This window comes from Pipistrellus kuhlii, unplaced genomic scaffold (genome assembly GCF_014108245.1).
Source record: "Pipistrellus kuhlii isolate mPipKuh1 unplaced genomic scaffold, mPipKuh1.p scaffold_m20_p_64, whole genome shotgun sequence".
Classification (NCBI taxonomy): Eukaryota; Metazoa; Chordata; class Mammalia; order Chiroptera; family Vespertilionidae; genus Pipistrellus; species Pipistrellus kuhlii.
The window spans coordinates 1,379,976-1,401,427 of record NW_023425567.1 but is presented as its reverse complement, the minus strand read 5'-3'; the positions used below and the strand labels follow the sequence as shown (position 1 = coordinate 1,401,427).

The 21,452-nt window shown below is 57.7% G+C and overlaps 1 protein-coding gene across 1 annotated transcript; it reads left to right on the top strand.

Annotated features, from left to right (window-relative positions):
* The first annotated feature begins 2,821 nt into the window (after window positions 1–2,821).
* On the top strand, window positions 2,822–20,562 carry LOC118708774 (sorting and assembly machinery component 50 homolog). Its single transcript, XM_036420229.2, has 15 exons — window positions 2,822–2,958; window positions 6,371–6,481; window positions 7,691–7,792; window positions 10,840–10,927; window positions 11,804–11,910; window positions 12,349–12,479; window positions 12,669–12,756; window positions 12,864–12,992; window positions 13,358–13,429; window positions 14,301–14,387; window positions 14,533–14,603; window positions 16,212–16,279; window positions 18,731–18,877; window positions 19,436–19,577; window positions 20,416–20,562. The coding sequence occupies exons 1-15, from the start codon at window positions 2,938–2,940 to the stop codon at window positions 20,459–20,461; spliced, it is 1,410 nt and encodes a 469-aa protein (XP_036276122.1). The 5' UTR covers window positions 2,822–2,937; the 3' UTR covers window positions 20,462–20,562.
* The last annotated feature ends 890 nt before the right edge of the window (window positions 20,563–21,452 follow it).

Sequence of the window (21,452 nt, the reverse complement as noted above, 5' to 3'; positions counted from 1 at the left end):
TGTGAAAAGCAGGAGCACAGCGCGGCTCACGGCTGAGAAGCCGGCGCTTGGTGGTGCCTTCTCTGGGCCGGGCACACACAGCTGCACGTCTGCTCCCCGGCTGGACCCCACAGCAGGGCTCTGAGGTGCATCGTGCTCCCTCCCCCTTTTCCTAAGGGGAACTGACCAGAGGCACTGCTCCAAGGCCCACAGCTCAGGGGGGCAGAGACTCATGCCTGAGCTGCAGGCGCCTCAGGAAGCTGCTCTTGGAAGTAATGGAATGGGCCGTTACTTCCCAGCGTGAGAGATTTCCCGCAGAACCCGGAGAGTCCTTAGCAGCCCCACCATCAGGGAACTGGCAGGCAGAGAGGCTGTGACCTACCTGAGGTCACGCAGCTAATTATAGCGGTCTCCGTCCAGCTCCAGCCCGTGGTTTCTCTGCCGCAGGAGTCTGCGCCAGGCCCAGCTCCCCCCAGGCCTAGTCCCCCACACCGTCCTTTTTAGGAGGCTGTCCTGCCTGTATGCACCTGTATACCTGCCCACACCTCCTACTGCCGCCCTGCCTCTCCTGCCCTCCCCTCCCCATGCTGCCCTGCTCCTCCTCCCCTCCCCCTGCTCCTCTTCCCCTCCCCCTGCCTCCCCTCCCTTCCCCCTGCAGTCCTGCCCCTCCACCTCTCCCGCTGCTCCTCTTCCCCTCCCCCTGCCTCCCCTCCCTTCCCCCTGCAGCCCTCCTCCTCCTTTCCTCCCCTCCCCCCGCTGCCCTGCCCCTCCTTCACCCTGCTGCCTTGCCTCCCCTCCCCACCCTGCCTCCCCTCCCCTGCTGGCCTGCTCCTCCTCTAGGATTGCTGACCAGGTTCTGCAAAGCAGCTGAGCAGACCCATGTCTGCAGAGACCTTTGAAACTAGTGAAGACACACGTGGGCACAACGGCTGCTTCAATGAGGCTCTCACACCCGGTGGCCACAGCCTCCCTGACCCTCCTTTACAGCCGGGTTCCCAGGTCCCGGTCCCAGAGCCTGATGCAGGTCCGGCTGCGGCTGGGAAGGGGCACCTCCAACAGCCCTCCCCGAGGGGCTCAGCATGGTCTCCAGCCCGAGGGAGCCCCGCTGGGCGCGAACCCTCTGCCTGGGGTGGGGCCCACTCTCGTGGGCAGCGTGGCCGAGTGTGGCTGAGCCTGAGGGCTACGTGGCACCAAGGTACACCCTGAGCCCGCGGCCTGGGCCCTGGGAATGCGCGGGAACAGGACAGGATGGACGAGGGGCGTCTCACTCCCTGCCCTCAGCACTACGCGCGGCGCTTACTGACCCGTGTTTTAGGGGGGGTCTGTTCCGCCACCGGGAGGCCCAAGGCCTCCTGCGCTTCGCTGTGAGCGGACACGAACCCTGGATGACCCCTAACCTTTACTGCTGCAGCTGAACGCACGACGGCCCTTACCCTAAGGTGACCGGACGTCCCGCTTTTGGCCGGACAGTCCCGATTTTTAACAATTTGTCCCGCGTCCCGCGGCGTTTTAAAAAAGTCCTGATTTTTGGAAAGAATGCACGGCAAGCTAGGGAACGGCGGGAGAACAGAAGGGAATATACGGTTTTCGGTGGCCATGTGGATATAAGTTTTATATTACTTTTGTTAATTTTATGTTAAACTTTAATAATAACAATTGTTGAGAACTAATTATCGAGAACTGCTTATCAATGTTCGCATTGTTGATCAGTTGTTAAAATTGTGGAATACATGCAGTTCTTACCAGGAACTAATGCTGCGACTGAACGCATTTTTTCTACGGTAAATAAAGTGTGGACATCAGAAAAATCACAATTAAGTGTTGAGACTTTGAAAGCCATTTTTTTTTCTTTTTTTACAGAGAGGTGGAGAGAGGGATAGAGAGCTAGAAACGTCGATGAGAGAGAAACATCATCCAGCTGCCTCTTGCACACTCCCTACTGGGGATGTGCCCGCAACCAATGTACATGCCCTTGACCGGAATCGAACCTGGGACCTTTCAGTCCTCAGACCGATGCTCTACCGCTGAGCCAAACCGGTTTCGGCTGAAAGCCATTTTCTGTGTGAAATATAATTTAACAAATTCCTGTGAAAAACTTCATGACCTTTTAAACGACAGCAACCTACTAAAAAAAATCACTCAAATGAGAACTATGCCAAATAATAAAATACTATACACAATTTTTATTATATTTGTAAATTGCAATTCTGTTGAAATTTAAAAAATATATATTACAATACTACTTTTGCGTCCTATGAAAATTTTTGTTGCTCCATTGAGACCAAATTTTTAATCAAGATCCCCCCTCCCTCGTCAATGGTGTCCCGCTTTTCCAAAGTTAAAATCTGGTCACCTTCCCTTACCCCGGCTCAGCGCCCTCCCTCCCCCTGCGGAGCCCCGTTAACGCAACCCAGCGAGCAGGTGTGGCCGCCACCTTCCTCCTGCCCCGGGCGCCGGGCCTGAGGGGCTGCGGGGACTGCAGAGGCCAGCAGCAGGGCGCGGGGAGCCTGGGCACTTCGCGTGCGCGGGGCGGGGGGACAGCGCCCCCTGGCCGGGGGCAGGAGGCCGAGGAGCACCGGGGGGAGCCCTGGCGCACCCACCGGCAGGGGAGGTCGCCCCGAGAGGCCGCTCCGCGCACCTGCCATCAGCGGGTCACCGGCATTCGAAGCACCTGCAGCTCCGCCGGGACGCTTTGCGCTCGCGCGTTCTCCAGGCCTCAGGGCTTCCGGAGTCCACGAGCACATCCGGGTTACAGCTCTGAAAGGACCAATGAGCAAAGGCCTTGCGAGCCACGGGGCGGGGCTAAGGCGGGGCAATATGGCCGCCCCCAGCGCGCGGCGTCCCAGGGCCGGTGGGCGGTGCGCGGCCCAGTAGCTGTGCCGCCGCGGACGCGCCCTCTGCCGTCCCCCCGGGCCTCGGCCGGACGCTGGCAGCTCTGTGAGGCGGACGGAGGGAGCCATGGGGACGGTGCACGCCCGGGTAAGAGGCCCCCGGGCTGCGTGACCTCTGGGGGGCCCCGCGGGGAGCGCGCCCGAGGCCGCCGCCGGCCGGGCCGGGCTCCGCTGCAGCGCCCGCGGCCTTGGGCGGGAGGCCGCCGCCATGCCGCCGGCGGACCCCGCGCACCTCGGGGCGGGAGGCGGATGCGCAGGGGAGGGGCGTGACTCGCCCAAGGTCACTCAGCGGGGCCGCGGCGCGGAAAGGAGCCCCCGGGCCCCGCCTCTCCCGGCGCAGAGCCACTCGCTTCTCTCCCCGCGGCTTCTCTGCCTTCGGCCGCTTCCAGCGTCTCCTCCCCGGTCCCCGTCCAGCCTCCCGGTCCGGAGCTCCGGGAGCACCGAGTGCCCTCTTTCCCCAGCCTGGACCCGCCGGAAGTCCCGCTTTTTACTTCCGCCGTCAGAGACGGAGCCCCTCAGTGCCTCAGACCCCCTTTAAAGAGGGGGCGCCGGAGTGCGTGTCCCCCGGCTGTCGGAGAACCGGGGGCGCAGGCTTGTTCAGTGCCAGCGTGGGCGCGGCACGCCCTGCCTGCGTGCCCAGCTGCTCCCCTGCACCCTCCAGCGCGGACCCAAATACGTGTTCTGTCCACGGCCGTAGCGTTAGAGCCCCAGAAAGTTCCAAACCGATCTGTGGGTCCCAGCCCTGAATACGCCTTTCCTGCTCAACTGCGTTCACTTACACCGCAGCTCTGTTTCCGTTGTCTTCCCAAAGAAGGGAGCGCGCACTCCCAGCCTGGGTCCGGGCCTCCGGACTGGGGCTTCAGACCGTTAGTTCAAGTGAAACACTCGCTCTTCTCACTCCCTCCGCCACGATTGCCCGCAGCTCCCTCCTCCTCCCGTCGCCCACCCCGCAGCCATCATCAGCTGCCAGGACGTTCCCACCTTTCAGAGCTCAGTTCAGGTCGCTTCCTGCACAGCCTTCTCCTTAGCTCCCCTCACCTGGACGCGCTGCTCACTTCCTGACATTCCCCCTCCGGTGCCCTGCTTAGCTGTGTTTGCATTTTTTTGTCTTATCCTTTTAGAGTGTAAGTTTCTAGATGTTGCAGTAGGAACGGCATTTTACTTGGCTTGCACTTCTTGTAGCATCTTAAAATAAGCATTCATTCACTCATTCATTCATTCATGTGAAATTGGCTAACGGGCTGCCATGTGTCTGGTGCTGCTGTGGGTGCTAGGGGTATAGAATGAAAGTCTATTCTTATTGAGCTCTTTTGGTGTTTGAATTGCTGCTGCTTTTATTAATGTGTTGATAAAAAAAAAAGTCTAAATTTAATTTGGCCTTTATTTCACTAGCCAGTGTTATATGAACTTGTTGGTCAAGACTCACAGTAAGGAAACTATGTTTTCTGTCTGATATCCTCAAGCGTGTGTGAAACAGGTTATGTGAAACACTACTTATCACTAATATCTGTTAATTTAAAAATGTCTTATATGTTTTTATTGATTTCAGAGAGAGCACTGGAAAGGGAGAGAGATGAAAACATCAATGATGAGGGAGAGTCACTGATCTGCTGCCCCCTGCACGCCCCCTACTGGAGATCGAGCCCACAATTCCCGCACATGCCCTGACCTGCAATGGAACTGACCTCCTGGTTCATAGGTTGACGCTCAACCACTGAGCCACACCAGCTGGGCATTTAAAAGATATTTTCTATTCGATTCTAGTCTATATCACTTTAAAGATGTTTTTCATAACCCAGGAAATTTATTCTATGCCCGACCCCTTCAGTTGGCGCTACAGTGCCCAGCGCAATAAAACTTGACTGACTGATCAGCTTAACGATTAGAAGCTCGATCCAGACATTTATTTTACTCCATTTCACCAGATACCTAGCACCATGCCTATTCTTCCAGACACTGGAGTATAAATTCTGAGGGTGAGGATCTCATAAGTGCTGGCCACAGAGTAGGTTCTTATTTGGTGAATGAGTAAATGTCTTGGTAAGACAGTTAATTTAGGACATCAGTCTTTGACGTAACTAAAATCTTGAAGACATCATCTCTGAAAGTCTGTTTCAGATTAGAGAATACAAATGCGTCTGGCCGGTCTTAGTGAAGCTCGCTTCATGCTATGAGGTGTTAGGGACACGGTAGGATTTTTAAAGACATAACGGAATATAAACTTGTGCCTGGAAGGAGCATATTTTGCTTAGCAATCAGGCTAAGTAGGATGAGTTGTGCATATATTCATAACCACAGTATTCACTCTGCATACATGATTTGCACTGTGTAAACTTAAATAAAGATAACACATTTATGAAGTGGCACAGGAAAAAGTTACTAATTTATTAATATACTTGAGAAATAATGATTCTGTTTTTAAAATGTTACATTACAAAAGTGGTGTAGGCGCTTTGAGGACCGTGCAGTTGGGCTGGCGTGAGACAGAGGACGTGGTCTGTCAGGCCAGTACCTTCCCAGAGAACCAGTGACGTTACAGAGGATGCATTGGCCAGAGGCTGTGGAGTGTCCAGGGCAAAGGTGGCCCAGGGCACTGGTGCTGCCTGCTGCAGGTCAGGCCTCCTGCCACTGAACGGGCTTCTTTGTAGAGAATTAGTGGAGTAAGGACGCAGCCAGGTAACTGTTAGCATGGTTTCCCCCAAACTTGCCTGTTGTGCAGTTACCTGGCGCCACGCTAGACCTGCTCAATCCATCCTGGAGTGTCTGCGATCCTGTGGTTAAGCAAGCTCACACTGTGTAGTATGCATGTTATTGTGCACACTGTTACTATGTCTCCCGGAAGTGTGACAGCATGGCCTGTGGGATCCTTATTCTCAGGCGCTGTGACACTCTCAAGGTGATGTCCGTTGGCGTTGGAGAAGGTGACCTCTCCAGCCAGTGTATGATCGTGCAGTTTTCTGTGTGTGAGTGAGACTGGCTGGACCCAAACAGCTCTCCCAGGTCCAGAAAAATATGTTTTAATAATTTGGGTTGTCAGTCTCATTAGTTGTCATAGAATAGCCAATTTTGATTTTAACAATTAGCATAATTTCTCTAACAACAGGAAAGCAATTTTTTTCTTTTCCCTGATGAATGTCTTTGTGGCATCTGATGTTTAAATCATTGTTGTCTTCCAAAGGGCTCAGATGTTCAGCTACCTGGCTGTAATCCTCAGCTCATGCCCCAGCCATCACCGGTTCATGCCTGACCCTTTCCGTTAATTGAAAATCATGTTTGCTTTATTTATTGATAGCCCACTGGACACCGAGGCTCTCGAGACCAGTAAGAGGCTTGCACAGCAGCTGCAGCCTGTGCCCTGTGCCCTGTGCCCTGTGGCCCCGTCCTGCCCCAGCCCCCTTACTGCGGGAGCCACAGACTCGGGGCACCATCTACAGACAGAACTGAGATGTTGGCTTTTAAAAGTTAAGGTTCATTTATCTGTGGTCCTTCCTCCCTTGCAGAGCCTGGAGCCTCTCCCGCCCAGCGGGACTGACTTCGGAGGGTTAGGAGAAGAAGCTCAGTTTGTTGAAGTCGAGCCTGAAGCGAAGCAGGAAGTCCTGGAAAACAAAGACGTGAGTTTCTGTGGACGGGCTGGTGCAGACTGGGAGACAGTCACTCCTGCAAGCCTCTTGGGAGAGGACTGACCTGTCGCTGTGACGTCATTGAAGCAGCCTTTGTAGCCGCCTATAGAGAGACTGCTGGCTTAGAAAAGCAGCTTCTGGTTTTAGAAAAAAGGGTTCTTCCGTGATTATTTCTGTAGAAAGTTTAAACAAACTTTTATCTTTTTATTTATGTCATTAAAACAAATCATTTCAAAGACTAACTCAAATTCTGCCTAAATTTATACTCTGTTCCCTGCTCCCAGGAAAAAGACCTTGGTTCTTGAATGTACCTTTTCCTGAACTTCGTTGCTTTTGAAGATAAATACAGCTGAAGAAATGGAAGCACATTTTTATTAATTCTTAAATTAAGATGTCAGTGTGGTATTCCAATCACCAATTTCCCCATTGCTGTATTCTGCTCACTGCTGTATCCTGTGTTACCTTCCTGTTACTTAGCACCATCGGCTGTACTATACACATTGGCTTTTTCTCCCTCCAAAACAGCTAGCAGGGTTGCCTAAGACCATCGGAAAACACATATTTATTACGATTCATAACAATAGCAAAATCACAGTTATGAAGTAGCAACGAAAACAATGTTATGGTTGGGGGTCTCCACAACATGAGGAATGTATTAGAGGGTCGGGGCATTAAAAAGGTTTGAGAACCACTGCTCTAAAATATAAGCTCCTCTGAGGCGGGACTTGGTGTTCTGCTCACTGCCGCATCCTGGGTTTAAAATAACTCCTTGCTCTTGAACAAGTTAAATGAGCACCTGCATGTTCCTGTGTAAGAGCTTCTATGAAAACAGGTGAGCGAGAAGCAGTCCCTCTGGAAGGCTCCCTGTCCAGGAGGAGACAGGGAGAGGCCTCCGAGTCAGCACTCGTCACAGATCCCGCAGTGGGAACTCAGGTCATAGCGCCGCCGGGGCCCTGCTGGCTTAGGACCCGCGTGGTCCCTGGTCATCCGGATGCGGGTGACCTTGTTCACAGGGAGTTCAGACGTGGCAAGGGTAAACTCAGGTCACCAGTTCTTAAAAAATAAATAGGGTAAAGTCTGGGATTAAGAAACGTGGCTCATTAAAGTTGAAAAAAGATCCTTGGGATTAATGCCAGACGTCGGCCCTGGAAGCTGAGCTCGTGCGCGTCACGCTCAGCAGTCTGTCCTCTCGTCACGCAGGTGGTGGTGCAGCACGTGCACTTCGACGGGCTCGGGAGGACGAAGGATGACATCATCATGTATGAGATCGGAGACGTGTTTAAGGCCAAAAACCTCATCGAGGCGAGTACTCTCTCTGCGGCCATCTTCGTTCCCTTCGTTCCCTCACACTGCGTGCCCGCCCCAGCCGCTGGCCCGTGACCTGGCCCCCTGCCTGCAGGGAGCATGGACGCCCCAGGTTGACCCCTCAGTTCCCCGGCGCCCTCCCCAAACTGACAGGTTCCCTCCCCCTTATCCCCGAGCAGGTGTCTACTCTTCCCAGGCCGCCCAGCCGGGGTCCCACAGCGTCCCAGCCTGGAAGGGCCGCCTCCCCACACCCTGTTGGTGCTCCCCTCTCTCCTGGGGCCCTCGGGGTTCCGCCCTGCGGCCCCGGCCCTGCTCCCTTTTGCCACAGTCTCCCAGGTTGCCTCACCTCTGTCCTGTCTGTCCCCTGTGTTTCCTCTGTCCTGACCTTGGAACCAGTTTATGTGCCGGGCAGGGCCAGCTCCTGTGGCAGGGCCATTGCCCCCTTCTACCTGGCCTCAGCGGGTTTGGCCATGCCCACTTTTAAAAATCAGTATTTTTTTTTAAAAAGGTTAAAGTAATATATAAGTATAACTCCAAAAACAATATAAAACAACCTAATGGTATATAGCAGTGGTAGCAAATTCATGAGTCAACAACACCAAGTATCAACGTACAATGATTAAAATTTCTTTTGAGAGTCAAATTTTTTCTTTTTTTTTAATATTTTATTAATTTTTTACAGAGAGGAAGGGAGAGGGATACAGAGCTAGAAACATCGATTAGAGAGAAACATCGACCAGCTGCCTCCTGCACACTCTCTACCGGGGATGTGCCCACAACCAAGGCACATGCCCTTGACCGGAATCGAACCTGGGACTTTCAGTTCGCAGGCTGATACTCTATCCACTGAGCCAAACCGGTTTCGGCAAGAGTCAAATTTTTTCAACTTAAACTTCTTCTAATGCCACTTCTTCAACATAGACTTGCCCAGGCTGTGGTATTTTGTGGAAGAGCCACACTCAAGGGGCCAAAGAGCTGCATGTGGCTCACGAGCCGCAGTTTGCCGACCATGAGTATAGAGGGCATTGAAGTGAAGTGTGGGCTGTTACCTCACTGCCACGCCGAGGCCCCCCCACCCCGCCTCCAGAGGAAGCCACGCCGAGGGCTCCGCGCAGCCTGCAGGGATGGCGCTCGGGCAGAACACGCCAAGCCCGTGCGCAGCAGCCCGCACTCCACGTTTCCCCTTCCCGCTCACACTCGGCGTTCTTACTGACCGTGGGCATCGTCCACATCAGCACGTCCCAGCTGCCCGGGGTCCCGTCACTCATGTGCGTCCCCTGAGGCTGAGCTTGGACAGGGCCGCAGGGAACAGGCTGCAGGATGTGTGTGCTTGTGGTGCGCCTGCCCTGCCTGCACTGGGCTTGGACAGGGCCGCAGGGAACAGGCTGCAGGATGTGTGTGCTTGTGGTGCGCCTGCCCTGCCTGCACTGGGCTCTGGGCTTTAGCACGGCATGTGCCCTCCGAAGAGATGAGTGCAGGCCGGCCGGGTGTCCTCGCACCTTAAGAATCCGTGCCAGCCGAAACCGGTTTGGCTCAGTGGATGGAGCGTCGGTCTGCGGACTGAAAGGTCCCAGGTTCGATTCCGGTCAGGGGCATGTACCTTGGTTGCGGGCACATCCCCAGTAGGGGGTGTGCATGAGGCAGCTGGTCGATGTTTCTCTCTCACCGATGTTTCTAGCTCTCTCCCTCTCCCTTCCTCTCTGTAAAAAAAAAAAAAAAAAAAAAAATCCGTGCCAACTGGGAGGCGAAAAATCCCCTCTCGTTTCCATGTGCACTTTTTAGTTCTGAGTGAGTTAAGCACGCTTCCCACGCCTGTGGCATTCGCCTGTTGGCGTCTTTGTTTCCATTGGACTGGGCCTGAGTTAGTAAGCTGCTTGCATGCTGAAGATGATGACTGCCACCTCGCGTATGTGTTCTGGCTTTGCTGTCTTGGGAATGTGTTTGTCCTCTGTTCTCGAGTTTCCTTTCTCTTGTTTCCATGAACCCCTGCTCCGAGCCTGCCTCCCTGCTCTCGTCACTCCTTTCAGGCCGGTGGCAGATTCTTTCCCTGTGACCGCCCTCAGGTGCTGGTCTCCCACGAGGGCAGCCTCCTGGGTCTGTCACCCTCCGGGATCCCATCCCCAGCCTCCTGGCTCTGTCACCCTTCGGGATCCCATCCCCAGCCTCATGCTGAGGGTTCCCCGCCCTCACTTCTAGCCATTTCCCTGCTGAGCGTTAGCCCTGACCGGGCATCTGCCCACCAGCACGTCCTCACGGAGCTGCCACAAAGTTCGCCAACCCCGTGGCCGAACACTGGCCTCCTGGCCTCTGCCCACCAGCCTGTGTCCCCCCCCCCCCCCAACCTCTCCCGTGGCCCCGGGGAGCCAGAGCCCAGGCTGACCGTGTTTGCAACCTCCCCTCTCTGCTCAGCTGCTCAGTGGCCATCCTCGGCTCCGCCTGTGCAAGGCGGGGTCGTCCTCCCTCTGACCCAGGACCGGCTCGGCCAGCCGCCGTCACAGCTGCCTCCTCCTCCTGTGTCCAATGTCTTCTTCCTGTGTCCGCACGGCCAGCTCCTGCCCGAAGGAAATTCCGTCCTGTCTCCCCTCTGACAGCCCTAAGTGACCCTTTGCTGCAGGCAGAAACCACACCCTGCTGTTCACGGGGCCTTCCCGCTGCTTCCCGCCCACCCCCCCACCCCCCCACCTTCGTCTCTACTCCCCACCCTCCCCAGGAGGACTTCTGCACCCGAGAGGGTGCTGTGGGCATTGCAGAGGAGGAAGAGAGAGGCGTTAGAGAGCTCATCTTAATGCACGTGTGCCCACGGAATGCCCTTCCTCCAGACAGACCCTGCCCAGACGCTCCTTCGGGAGAACCTCAGGGCGCCGTGCCTCCCTCAGAGGGGTGTTTACAGGCTCTGCTTTCACTCTGATGGACTTCCATTGCCCCTCCGTGTTCCTTCCTTCTTTGTATCTGGTCCCAGAGGCCAGCAAGCCCCACAGTAGCCCCAGCCTGGACACGGGGCTGGCCTCCGTGCACCGTAGAGAAACGCAGCTTTGCTTCTGCAGGTGATGCGGAAGTCTCACGAAGCCCGGGAGAAGCTGCTCCGCCTGGGGATATTCAAACAGGTGGACGTCTTGATCGATACGTGTCAAGGTACATGGTGTGGGGGCGTCCCCTCCCGCCCGTCCTCCGGGACCACGGGCTTACCAAGCACGGGGCTGGGAGCCGGCAGACTCAGGAGTCACCACTGTGTCAGGCTCAGGGAGGGGGCGGGTCTTAAAGAAAAAAATGGCTCCGACCTCCCCCTGAGGACGGACTCAGCAGTGGGAGCCCGGGGAGAGTGACAGCTGCAGGCCCCCCTCCTGTCCAGCCGGGTCAGGGCCAGCCCCTTCCCTCCCCTGAGAGGCCCTGGGCCCTGCAGAGCTTGGCCTGTCCCTGCACCCAGGCCCTCCGTGCCACTGAGGTCTCCCGCAGGGAGCTCCACGGGAACTGGCCCGTCACTTTGTACACGTTCGCGGAGAAGCTGGGAGACACAGGACAGAGCTTTAGCCACGTGCACTGGACTCAGACACTCCTCCCCCCAGGCCCGCCCCCGCTTAGGAAGGCCCCGCCCCCGCTTAGGAAGGCCCCGCCCCCGCTTAGGAAGGCCCCAAACCCACCTTTGCGTGTGTGTGCGTTGCATGATCCTCCTTCGGGGTCACTGCAGGCCCTCTGAGCACACGGTTCCACGTTTAATGTCACCTGATTGAGCCCCAAAGCTCCTCCAGGCCCTTCCTGACGTGAGAGCAGAGGCAGACAGCGTGCGCTCACCCAAGGCGCTGCCCGGCTTCCGTCCCGCAGCCGCGCCTGCTCCCCGGGACCCCCCACGGGGGTGGGCGCAGGCGTCCCGGGAGGTGTGGGGTCTGCACAGCGCCCCGAGCCTGCGGCAGAGGGGGGCTCTCCGGGCAGGCTGGGACAGGCGCCTGCGGAGTGGGCCCCGGAGTGAAGCTTCGTGTCTGCCGCTCAGTGCTGAGTGCCTTTCCCCCACAGGTGACGACGCCCTTCCCAACGGCTTGGACGTGACCTTCGAGGTGACGGAGCTGCGGCGGCTGACGGGCAGCTACAACACCATGGTCGGGAACAACGAGGGCAGCATGGTAGGAGGCTTCCCTCCACCAGGGGATTTCCGTCCTGAATGTGCCGTTCTGACCCGGGTCGTTTCCACGCCTTCACCCTGACCATCACTGTCAGGGGCCGTGCCCTCTCCGTCGTCTCTCTGAGATCCGCTGAAGACGGCGTGGACATCAGTATGAACGAACGAACGATGCGGGAACATTCATACTCAGTTTCTTGCTCAAATTCCCCCGCACCCCACACCCGAGTTGGTTTCCCGGGGCCTCAGTGCAGTGAGCAGGCTCCTGGCCCTGGGCGCTGGGCGCTGGGCACGGACAGGGTACAGGGCGAAAGGACAACAGGTGCCCACTGCCGGGTCCAGATCCGCAGCTGGCGTTTCCGTCCTGTGTGAGGACAGCCAGCCTGGCCTTTCCGAAGAGCGACCTTCCTTCCGGGTAACCGCGGCCTGTCTCTCCCTCCAGGTCCTTGGCCTCAAGCTCCCCAACCTGCTGGGCCGGGCAGAGAAGGTGACCTTCCAGTTCTCCTACGGCACCAAGGAGACTTCCTACGGCCTGTCCTTCTTCCGGCCGCAGCCCGGACACTTCGAAAGAAGGTGGGTCCCCCGGGCCCTGGGCAGGGGCCTGGTGCGGGTTAAAGGTCAGGGGCTGGGAGCGCGTGCAGTGAGCGCCCCTCCCGCAGAGCCACAGTGCATGGGCCCTGAAGTGTGTTTCCGAGTCTGTTGCTTTAAGTGCGTGGGTTGTGGTCACTGCCCGCGGCTAACGCTCTGTCCCATGTCTCCCAGCTTCTCCGCGAACGTGTACAAAGTGACGGGCCAGTTCCCGTGGAGCTCCCTGCGGGAGACCGACAGAGGCGTGTCGGCCGAGTACAGTGTGAGTGGCTCCCCGGGATCTGCCTGTTTCCTTAGTAATGCAGGGCGGCCCCGGCGGAGGCCTGGGGCGCCCTCGCCGTCCAGTGCGGTGACCGCCTGTGCTTGCAGTTCCCGATCTGGAAGACCAGCCACACCGTCAAGTGGGAGGGCGTGTGGCGCGAGCTGGGCTGCCTGGCCAGGACCGCGTCCTTCGCCGTGCGCCAGGAGAGCGGCCACTCCCTCAAGTCCTCGCTCTCGGTGAGGCTCCAGGGGCCGCCGCCATGGGCGGCTGCCCGTGTCCCAGGCGGGTGGGAGGGGGTGCGCCCGGTCCCTGGGTCTGTGGGTGCTCCCTTGTCACTCTGGAGATGGCTTTGGTGTGACGGGAAGAGGGTGCGGAAGGGCCTCGGTCAGGGTGAGAGATCACTGCCCCATGAGCGGGAACTGTTTGTGTCACTCGCAGGCCCCTGTATCACACGGGGACGGCCCACCTCCCTCACGGTCTCCATAGAGCTGAGTGAGATAAGGGTTGTGCGTGCTCAGCACAGGCCCAGCGCACAGCTAGTGCTTTGTACGTGTGCGCCTGTGGCCCTGTCTGAACTGGGCACCGGGCCGGTGTCTTGCAGCACGCCATGGTCATCGACTCCCGGAACTCGTCCATCTTGCCCAAGAGGGGGGCTCTGCTGAAGGTGAACCAGGTGGGTCCCGCCCTGCCCTCCCGCACGGGGCCGGGGGATGGGAGTCCCGTTCTCAGGACTGACCGCTCCTCTCGTCGTAAAGGTTGTAGGGTGGCCCTAGGGTGGCAGTCCACCTCACCCAGAGTGAGCGCGTCCCTCCGGCCTCCTGGGCGTCGCTAAACGGGCCGGGGCAGCTGTCTCTGTGTGAGTGGTTCCCATGGAAGCACTCCTCGAGGCGGGGCCGACAGGGACAGGCTGTGGCTCCGCGGCTCTGTGTCCTGATCTCGGGGTCGGAGCAGCTGCCGTCAGCTTCTGTGGGAAATGTGCGGTCGTGTAAGCGCAGGACTGCTGCTGGCGTTTGCTTTTTAATCCTCACCCGCGGGCATTTTTTCCAGTGATTTTGAGAGAAAGTGGAAGCGGGGAGGGAGGAGAGGAGAGAGAGAGAAACATCGATGTGAGAGGGACACATCGATTAATTGCCTCCTGCACGTGCCTCAACCTGTAACCGAGGTACATGCTCTTGACCGGGAATCAAACCCAGGACCCTCTGGAGTTAGGCTGAACCTCTAACCACTGGGCTAAATTGGCCAGTGTCCGGCTGATGTTTTTTAAACACTGATTTGGCCAAACAAGCAGTGTCATCCATTGCAGGCTCTGTGATAGGGTCACGTGCCAGCGCGCTCCTCGCTCGTGGGATTGGCAGTCTAGCTGCCCAGGGGGTGTGGTGGTCTGTCTGTCAGGCCCGGTACCCCCGGCCACAGCTGGCAGCTTCTGGGGACAGAGTGACGTCTCTCCTAAAGATTCAGAGCAGCACAGCGCCCGTCACTGTGGGGAGGCTGTTTAGCGGCCTGTGGAGGCGTCTGCTCCTCTTTGACCTGTGGCTTCCCCCCAGGAGCTGGCCGGCTACACCGGGGGGGACGTGAACTTCATCAAAGAAGACTTTGAGCTTCAGCTGAATAAGCAGCTTGTGTTGGATTCCGTGAGTATCCGGGCAGAACATTGTCTCCATTCTGTCCCTCCGGCTGGCCCGCAGCTGGCTCCTCCCGTCCCGGGGCGGAGGGTCTCGGCAGGTGTCCCTGTTCTGACCGGGGGGCTGTGGGAACGCCCTGTTTGTGTCTCACCAGGTCTTCTCCGCGTCGCTCTGGGGCGGGATGCTGGTCCCCATTGGAGATAAGCCGTCCAGCATCGCCGACAGGTGAGCGGGGAGGGACCCTGGGCGTGGGGGTTTTCCTGCCGCTCCTCTGGGTGGTGTCTGTGGGCATTTCAGAGACGTTCGGAGAGCAAAGGTCCCAGTTTTACTTCAGTTTCCATGTTTCAGTGAATTTCAAATACCCAGCCTATCTCCTGTTTCATCTTCCGCCTTTTCGAGGGAGGGAGTTAACTTTGTTATAGGAAAGAAATCGTATTGTCTTGTGAGTAGGGCAGGAAATGGATGATACTGGTTGCTGGAATAGAACAATAGAGAGACGGTTAAGGGGGTGAAAGTACAGTCCTGCTCAGTGGAGGTTACATTGGGGACGGCTTCCTTTTTTTCTGTTTTTTGTGGACGTGAGTTTATACAGTTAATTTATATACTCATCTGCTCAATTGTTGACATACATTATATGTTGTGTATAGATTTGTTCTCCCTGCTTTTGTAAAAGTTTGTATATTCTCTTAAAATTCTCACATGAGGATTTTTTCCCATTGATCTTTTTTTTAAATATATTTTATTAATTTTTTATAGAGAAGAAGAGAGAGGGATAGAGAGTTAGAAGCATCAATGAGAGAGAATCGTCAATCAGCCGTCTCCTGCACACCTCCTATTGAGGATGTGCCCACAACCAATGTATACATGCCCTTGACCGGAATTGAACCCAGGACCTTTCAGTCCGCAGGCTGACGCTCTATCCACTGAGCCAAACTGGTTTCGGCCCTCACTGATCTCTTTTAGAGTGGAAGGTGGAGAGGGGGAGAAGGGAAGAGAGAGAGAGATGTCAACATGAGAGACATATCGGTGGTTGCTTCCAGTTCCGTCCCAATTCGGGCCGGGGATCGAACCTGCAGTCCTTCGGACTGTGGGCTGATGCTCTAACCACTGATCAAACCGGCCAGCACCAAACAGGTTTGAAGGCCTTGTAGAGTGTGCCATTCCCCAGTCAGAGAGACCTCCTGAGCAGTGCTGTGATGCTCCTGTACTTGCACAGGAAAGACCCTGTAACGTGTGATTTTGTGGATACCTTTTGTTCACTTGGTTTTCCGAGAAGAGATTCCTAAATGTGGAAAAAGTCTCCCAGCCTGGGAACCTTTCAGGCTGATGAAGAGGCAGAGCCGGCCTTGTGGGAGCTGGGGATAGCAGGCTGCACAGCGGCCAGCAGGGGGCGCCGTTGTCCCGGCTGCTGGGAAAGGCTCCGCCTGTTCTGCAGCCAGGAACTCCTTCAGCCTTGTATGAGCTTAACCCAGCCTTCTGGCTGGCTCTTTGGAAGCATAAAGGCTTTTATTTCTAAACTTTGGGACCTAACATTTCACCTCTGCGAATATAATGCACAGAAACACACCTAGAAGTGTTCGAAGATTATGTGCAAGGGTGCCCAGTGTAGCCTGTTTCGGATAGCCAAGTTCTAGAACTGCCAGCAGGGGGACTGTTAATTCCAGCACAGCATGGTGAAGAAGACGCAGTATGAACAGGCACGGGATTAGATGTTTATGAAACCCACGTGGCCTGTGCACCTGCCCAGGGCTGGAATCTTCTCCCCGAGCCTGCGCCCGCTCCCGCTAGCTCACTGTGCCCTCTGCTTCCTCTGACGACTGCGTTCCCTTCCAGGTTTTACCTCGGGGGACCCACGAGCGTGCGCGGCTTCAGCATGCACAGCGTCGGGCCGCAGAGTGAAGGTCTGTCTCCCCCAGCCCCACCCTCAGCTGTGGATGCCGTTTGTTTAACCCCACAATATAGGCGTCCCCACCCACACAGCACCTGCCGCCCAGCAGGCCTGGGAAGGCTTGTAAGGGAATTGTAGGAAAGAATTTCCAAGCAAAAGTACAGGCAGGGAGTGACCTGGCACCCATTTCCCGGAGGTGACGTGAGCATGTCGCTGGATAGATGTGCTATTTTGTACATACTGTGTGTACCCTGTTTCTCCCACCAGTAACAGTGATGAAGGTTTTTATAAGAGAATGTTCTTTATCTTAAATGACTCTTTGTTTCGTCTTGTTGACATACTATAATTCTTAAAAAACATATATTTTTATTGATTTTAGAGAGAGGTAGGGAGAGGGAGAGAAAGAGAAAAACATCAATGATGAGAGAAAAATCATTGATTGGCTGTCTCCTGCACGCTCCCTACTGGGGAATCAAACCTGAAACCTAGGCGTGTGTCCTGGTGGGGAATCGAACCTTGATCTCCTGGTTCATAGGTCCATGCTCAACCACTGAGCCACACCAGCCAGGTGACATACTGTAATTTTTAAAATTAATAGACGTTATTTTTGAGAGCAGTTTTAGGTTTATAGAAATGCTGAGCAGCAAATACAGAGTCCCCTGGGGCCTGCCCTGCGCCCTCCATGCTAACTGCGCGCTGGTGAGCTGCACTCTGTCATTGCTGAGCTGGTGCCGACGCGCTGTACCCACTGCATCCCATGGCACACGTTAGGCCACGCCATGCCCTCACAGGTCACGCCATGCCCTCACAGGTGCACAGTGCCCTGTGCCAGCGTCACCGCCCACACGTCCGCCGTGCTCCCTGCTCATCCCTCCAGCTCCCCCCCCCCCGCCCCCCCCTCGCAGCCGCTGAACTCTCCGCTGTCTCCGTCGTTCAGCCTCTTCCAGAAAGGCACGCAGTTGGCATCGCAGTCGAAGCCTCTGCAGGCTGCCTCGGGCTCAGGGGCATTTACTGTTCCTCGGCCTGTTTCTAGCTGATCGCTCAGATGTTTTGTCACCAAATAAGGCTCCACATGATAACTTTATAGACAGTGTTCCGGTGCTCCAGTTTGTTCACCCTCATCTGGGCTGGTGCCAGGGCGTTCCGGGTTTGGAGTGAGGAGCGAAGCTGGTAAATTGCCGCGCAGGCTCTGCCACAGGCTTCAGGCACATGGGTAAAAGCCGAGGAGCACAGCTGCTGAGACACGGGGAGAGTCGGGTGGCTGTCTGTGCAGGGACCGCCACGTTGCTCCCCCTCGTGGTGTGTTGGTGTGTGGAAACCAGGGCTGCACGCTCAGGCTGATGTACTGTCTACGTGTGTGTATATATGTGTGTGCAAGGGAACGCGGCACAGGTTACTGTGCACTATCAGAGTAGACACCATGTGACGCAGTGAGGAACAGATGAGTGTGTGGGGCAGTGGTTACTCCGGACCAGCCTCATGGTCAGGGTGTGAGGCTAGAGGAACGCGCCATCACACCATGTGACCTGAGGAAGGAGGCGGGACCGAGCGCTCTGTGTGTATGGGAATGCCACCTTTTATTCTGTTTGTGGTTCTTTATCGCCCGCTGGGTGAGAGACACCGGGGTGCGCTGCTTATCTGCTGGTAGACATGAGCGTTCCCCGCTCCCCTCCCCGTGTTATCAGGCTCCGGGGCTGCCACTGATGATTGGATGGGGAGGCCCGTGGCTGGCGACGGAGCACGCCCGGCGGGCCTCATGCTCTGTGTCCGCCTGCTCCCTAGGGCCCCGGGAGAGAGGGGCGCAGGCAACGGGGTCTCCCGCCTTTCAGCAGTCATCCCGAGGCTGATCTGTTACAGGCTGATCTATTACAGCTCTGTCGCTTCGGATCGAAGGCCGGAGACCACTTAGGAAGTTTTTTTGCGAGATGAACACAGTGCGGGGGTGGGGGGGGTCCAGTCCCTTTAACGCGCTGGCTGTTGTGGTTAACATGGAGCAGGAGCGGGCGTTTCAGAACCCGAGGGCGCCACCGTGGTCCTGCCCCTCACCAGGGACCCTTCCCCTGGCCGCGCTGGGCGCTGCCTCCTCGCCGTGAGCACGGGCGCCGGGCTGTGACCGTAGGTGGGCAGCGTGTGCAGGGGGCAGGGGCACGCTCCGTCTGTCTCCGTGGGGGAGAGTTTGCAGATGCCGCCTTTCCCGTGCCGGACGCGGTGATGGCGCTCGGCGGTAGGGGACAGTGAGTCCCAGGAGGCCTCGCTGTTTCACGCCGGATGGAGGTGTTGAGCCCGCTTTGTGTGCGGCACCTCTGTGTCCGCCCTCACTGCTCTCCGGCGTTGGCGTTCTGCTCAGGCGGGAGCACCGTCACCGGGAAGCTGACCTCAGGCCGGCAGCTGGGCGGCGGCCGCAGCACACCTGCTCACAGCTGTGGCCCGGCGCTCACGCCGTGTGACCTCTGACCCCCCTCAGGAGACTACCTGGGCGGAGAGGCGTACTGGGCGGGCGGCCTGCACCTGTACACGCCCCTGCCCTTCCGGCCCGGCCAGGGCGGCTTCGGCGAGCTCTTCCGCACGCACTTCTTCCTCAACGCGGGCAACCTCTGCAACCTCAACTACGGTGAGCACTCTGCGGGCCCTGGGGGCCGTGAGGCAGCGACGAGGCGTCATCTGTCCGCCACACGGGCTTTGAATGAAGGCTGTGCCTTACCTAAACCCACGTGTCACCTGCTCTGCGCGGAGTGACGCTCGGTGCAGCGATGGGGTCGCACATGGGCATCCTCCTCGAACGCTGTCTTGCAGACAGAGTTGTGCATCTGCCCAGCAGACATGCCTGGCGCCCCTCCCCATGCCCGTCAGTGAGGCCATGATGGTCCCGTTCCCATGGAGCTCAGGGCGAGGGGAGACCCAGGGGCGTATCCAGCACACGGCACAGGCCCAGCCTGGTGTTTGGAGGGGCACCATTCTGGCCGCGGGACAGACTGCCGGGCCCAGGGGTGAGAGGCTTGGCTCCGGGACAGGGAGGAGAGTGTCCGCGCCCTCTCCATCCCGTCCTGTCCCCTGCTGGCCATCCAGGCCGCTGTGAACGTGGCCAGACGGCGCGGAGCGGGCGAGGCTGGCTCTGGACGGTGTGAAAGGACAGGGCCGCACACCGTGGTCACCCTCCTTCTCGTTCCAGGGGAGGGCCCCAACGCGCACATCCGCAAGCTGGCCGAGTGCATCCGCTGGTCCTACGGCGCGGGCATCGTGCTGCGGCTGGGCAACATCGCCCGGCTGGAGCTCAACTACTGCGTGCCCATGGGCGTGCAGACCGGGGACAGGTAGGTGCTGGGCTCAGTCACCCCGCCTCCTGACTCCGCTGCCGTGGACTGAGATTCAAGGTTTTAGGAGAAATGGAAGAGGTAGCAAGAGATTGAAAGAATGAGTATTTTCCTCCATTGTTTTTTTTCTGTCTTGTTTGGAGGGAAATTTGTGACATGTCCCCACCTCACACGCCTGCACTTGCTGCTGCCACGGGGGCTGGCAGTTGATCCGCTGGCTGACCCAGTGCTGTCACCAGCCGGTGATGGTGACGGCAGGCCCGGGCTCAGGCTGCAGGGCGGCTCCCGGCCATGGAGGAGCCGCCACCTCGCCTCTCTCCTCCAAGCATCCCGCAGGGTGAATGTGGCCGGGGCCGGGGCAGTCAGACAGTCACCCATCTGTGCTGCTTGGTGCAGACACAGCTTTAACTTCCCCTGGCACTGTAGTGTGTGCTCGCAGCTCGGTGCTGTGACACACAGGCTCAGGGCGGAGCAGCCGTCTCCTCCTCGCTGTCCTGGAGGCCCGCACCGCCTTGCTCCTCCGAGACCCAGTGCGCCCAGCCGCTCCGTCCCCCGTGGTTTCTCCGAGTCCGTGCTGGCATCTCTCAGCGGGTTTCAGACGGCACAGACTGGAGACCGCTCTGCAGTGGGCGCTCCCTTTAGTGCTGGAGGCGGTCGCCCGTCGTCTGAGATCGGGCAGTGTAGTCGCGATGTGTGGCTGCTGAGTGAGGCTGAGGCTGGGGGAGCTGCGCCAGGGAGTGACAGGGAGAGCGAGGAAGGGTCATCTTGGCTGAAGGGCGGGCGCCTCTGAGCCGCGGGTGAGCAGGGCGCCCAGCACTGACTTCCTGCCTCCTCCTAGGATCTGCGATGGCGTCCAGTTTGGAGCGGGGATACGGTTCCTGTAGCTGCCGCCAGCGCCTTCTCGTCCCTCCCGGAAATGCGTCCGAGAATTCTCTGGCCGCTGCCCTTGTGGGGATCCCTGCCAATAAATTTTCAAGACAAACTCAGAGGCACTGTGGCTGCGGTTCGCGTTTCTGGACCAGCATCGCGCGCGGGCTCCTGGGTCCAGGGGCCGGGCAGGGGACAGCCAGGCTGTGACGTCCCGTCAGGCCGTCCCCAGTTCCTTTCCTCCCAGATGTAAGGTCTGTGATGGTCCCTGTGTCAGCGCCAGCAGGCCCGGGGAAGCCAGCACTCCTGCCGCCTGTCTGGTCACGGAATGGCAGTGGCAGAGAAGGAAGAAGCTTGTGTAACGGGGACACGGGAGTGGAGAGGGACCCGTGGCCCCTGGAGAGCAGGTGCGGCATTAGTTAGACTGGTTAGTGTGGCTGGTCAGTGTCCCGGTTCCTGCAGCCGCCCGGCAGATCACTGCAAACCGGTGCTTAGAGCGCACACAGCAGGCGCTGTGCCGTCTGCGGCCGGAAGTCCAGGGTGGGTCTGTCTCCCGGAGGCTGGTTCCCTCTGGGGGAGACTCTCCTGGCCTCGTCCAGTTCCCCTGGGCTGATGGCCCATCCTGTGTTTCCAAAGCTGGTCCCCACAGGCTCTGCCCCGCCCTCTGATGGCTCCTGGTGACAGCTGGGTCCCCCCACCATGCCCTCCCCCCATCATGCAGGCCCCTCCTTAGTCTGAGGCCCTCTGATGGGCCCCTCGGTTCTGCCTGCAGCCCGCACCCTCGCCGTGCTGTGACGTCTTCGCACAGTCCCACCGTGGCAGCGTGGACACTTATATGGCTGGTGGGGAGAGGCGGGTACTGTTCTGCCTGAACACCTGTATCTCAAAGGATGTATTCGGATACATTTACTGGCCACATGCCGGGAACTTTGTTTTGTTTAAGTTAAACTTCCTTTGGGTTCTTAGGAAAACACGCTGCCACGGTAAGGCCAGGACAGGTCCCTGCCG

What these genes read in the sequence shown, in the direction of transcription:
- LOC118708774 (XM_036420229.2), top strand. Translation starts at nt 2,938, where the DNA reads ATGGGGACGGTGCACGCCCGG. An exon ending in CTTGATCGATACGTGTCAAG is followed by an intron (nt 10,928 to 11,803) that starts GTACATGGTGTG and finishes TTTCCCCCACAG; the next exon opens with GTGACGACGCCCTTCCCAAC. An exon ending in CCCTCAAGTCCTCGCTCTCG is followed by an intron (nt 12,993 to 13,357) that starts GTGAGGCTCCAG and finishes GGTGTCTTGCAG; the next exon opens with CACGCCATGGTCATCGACTC.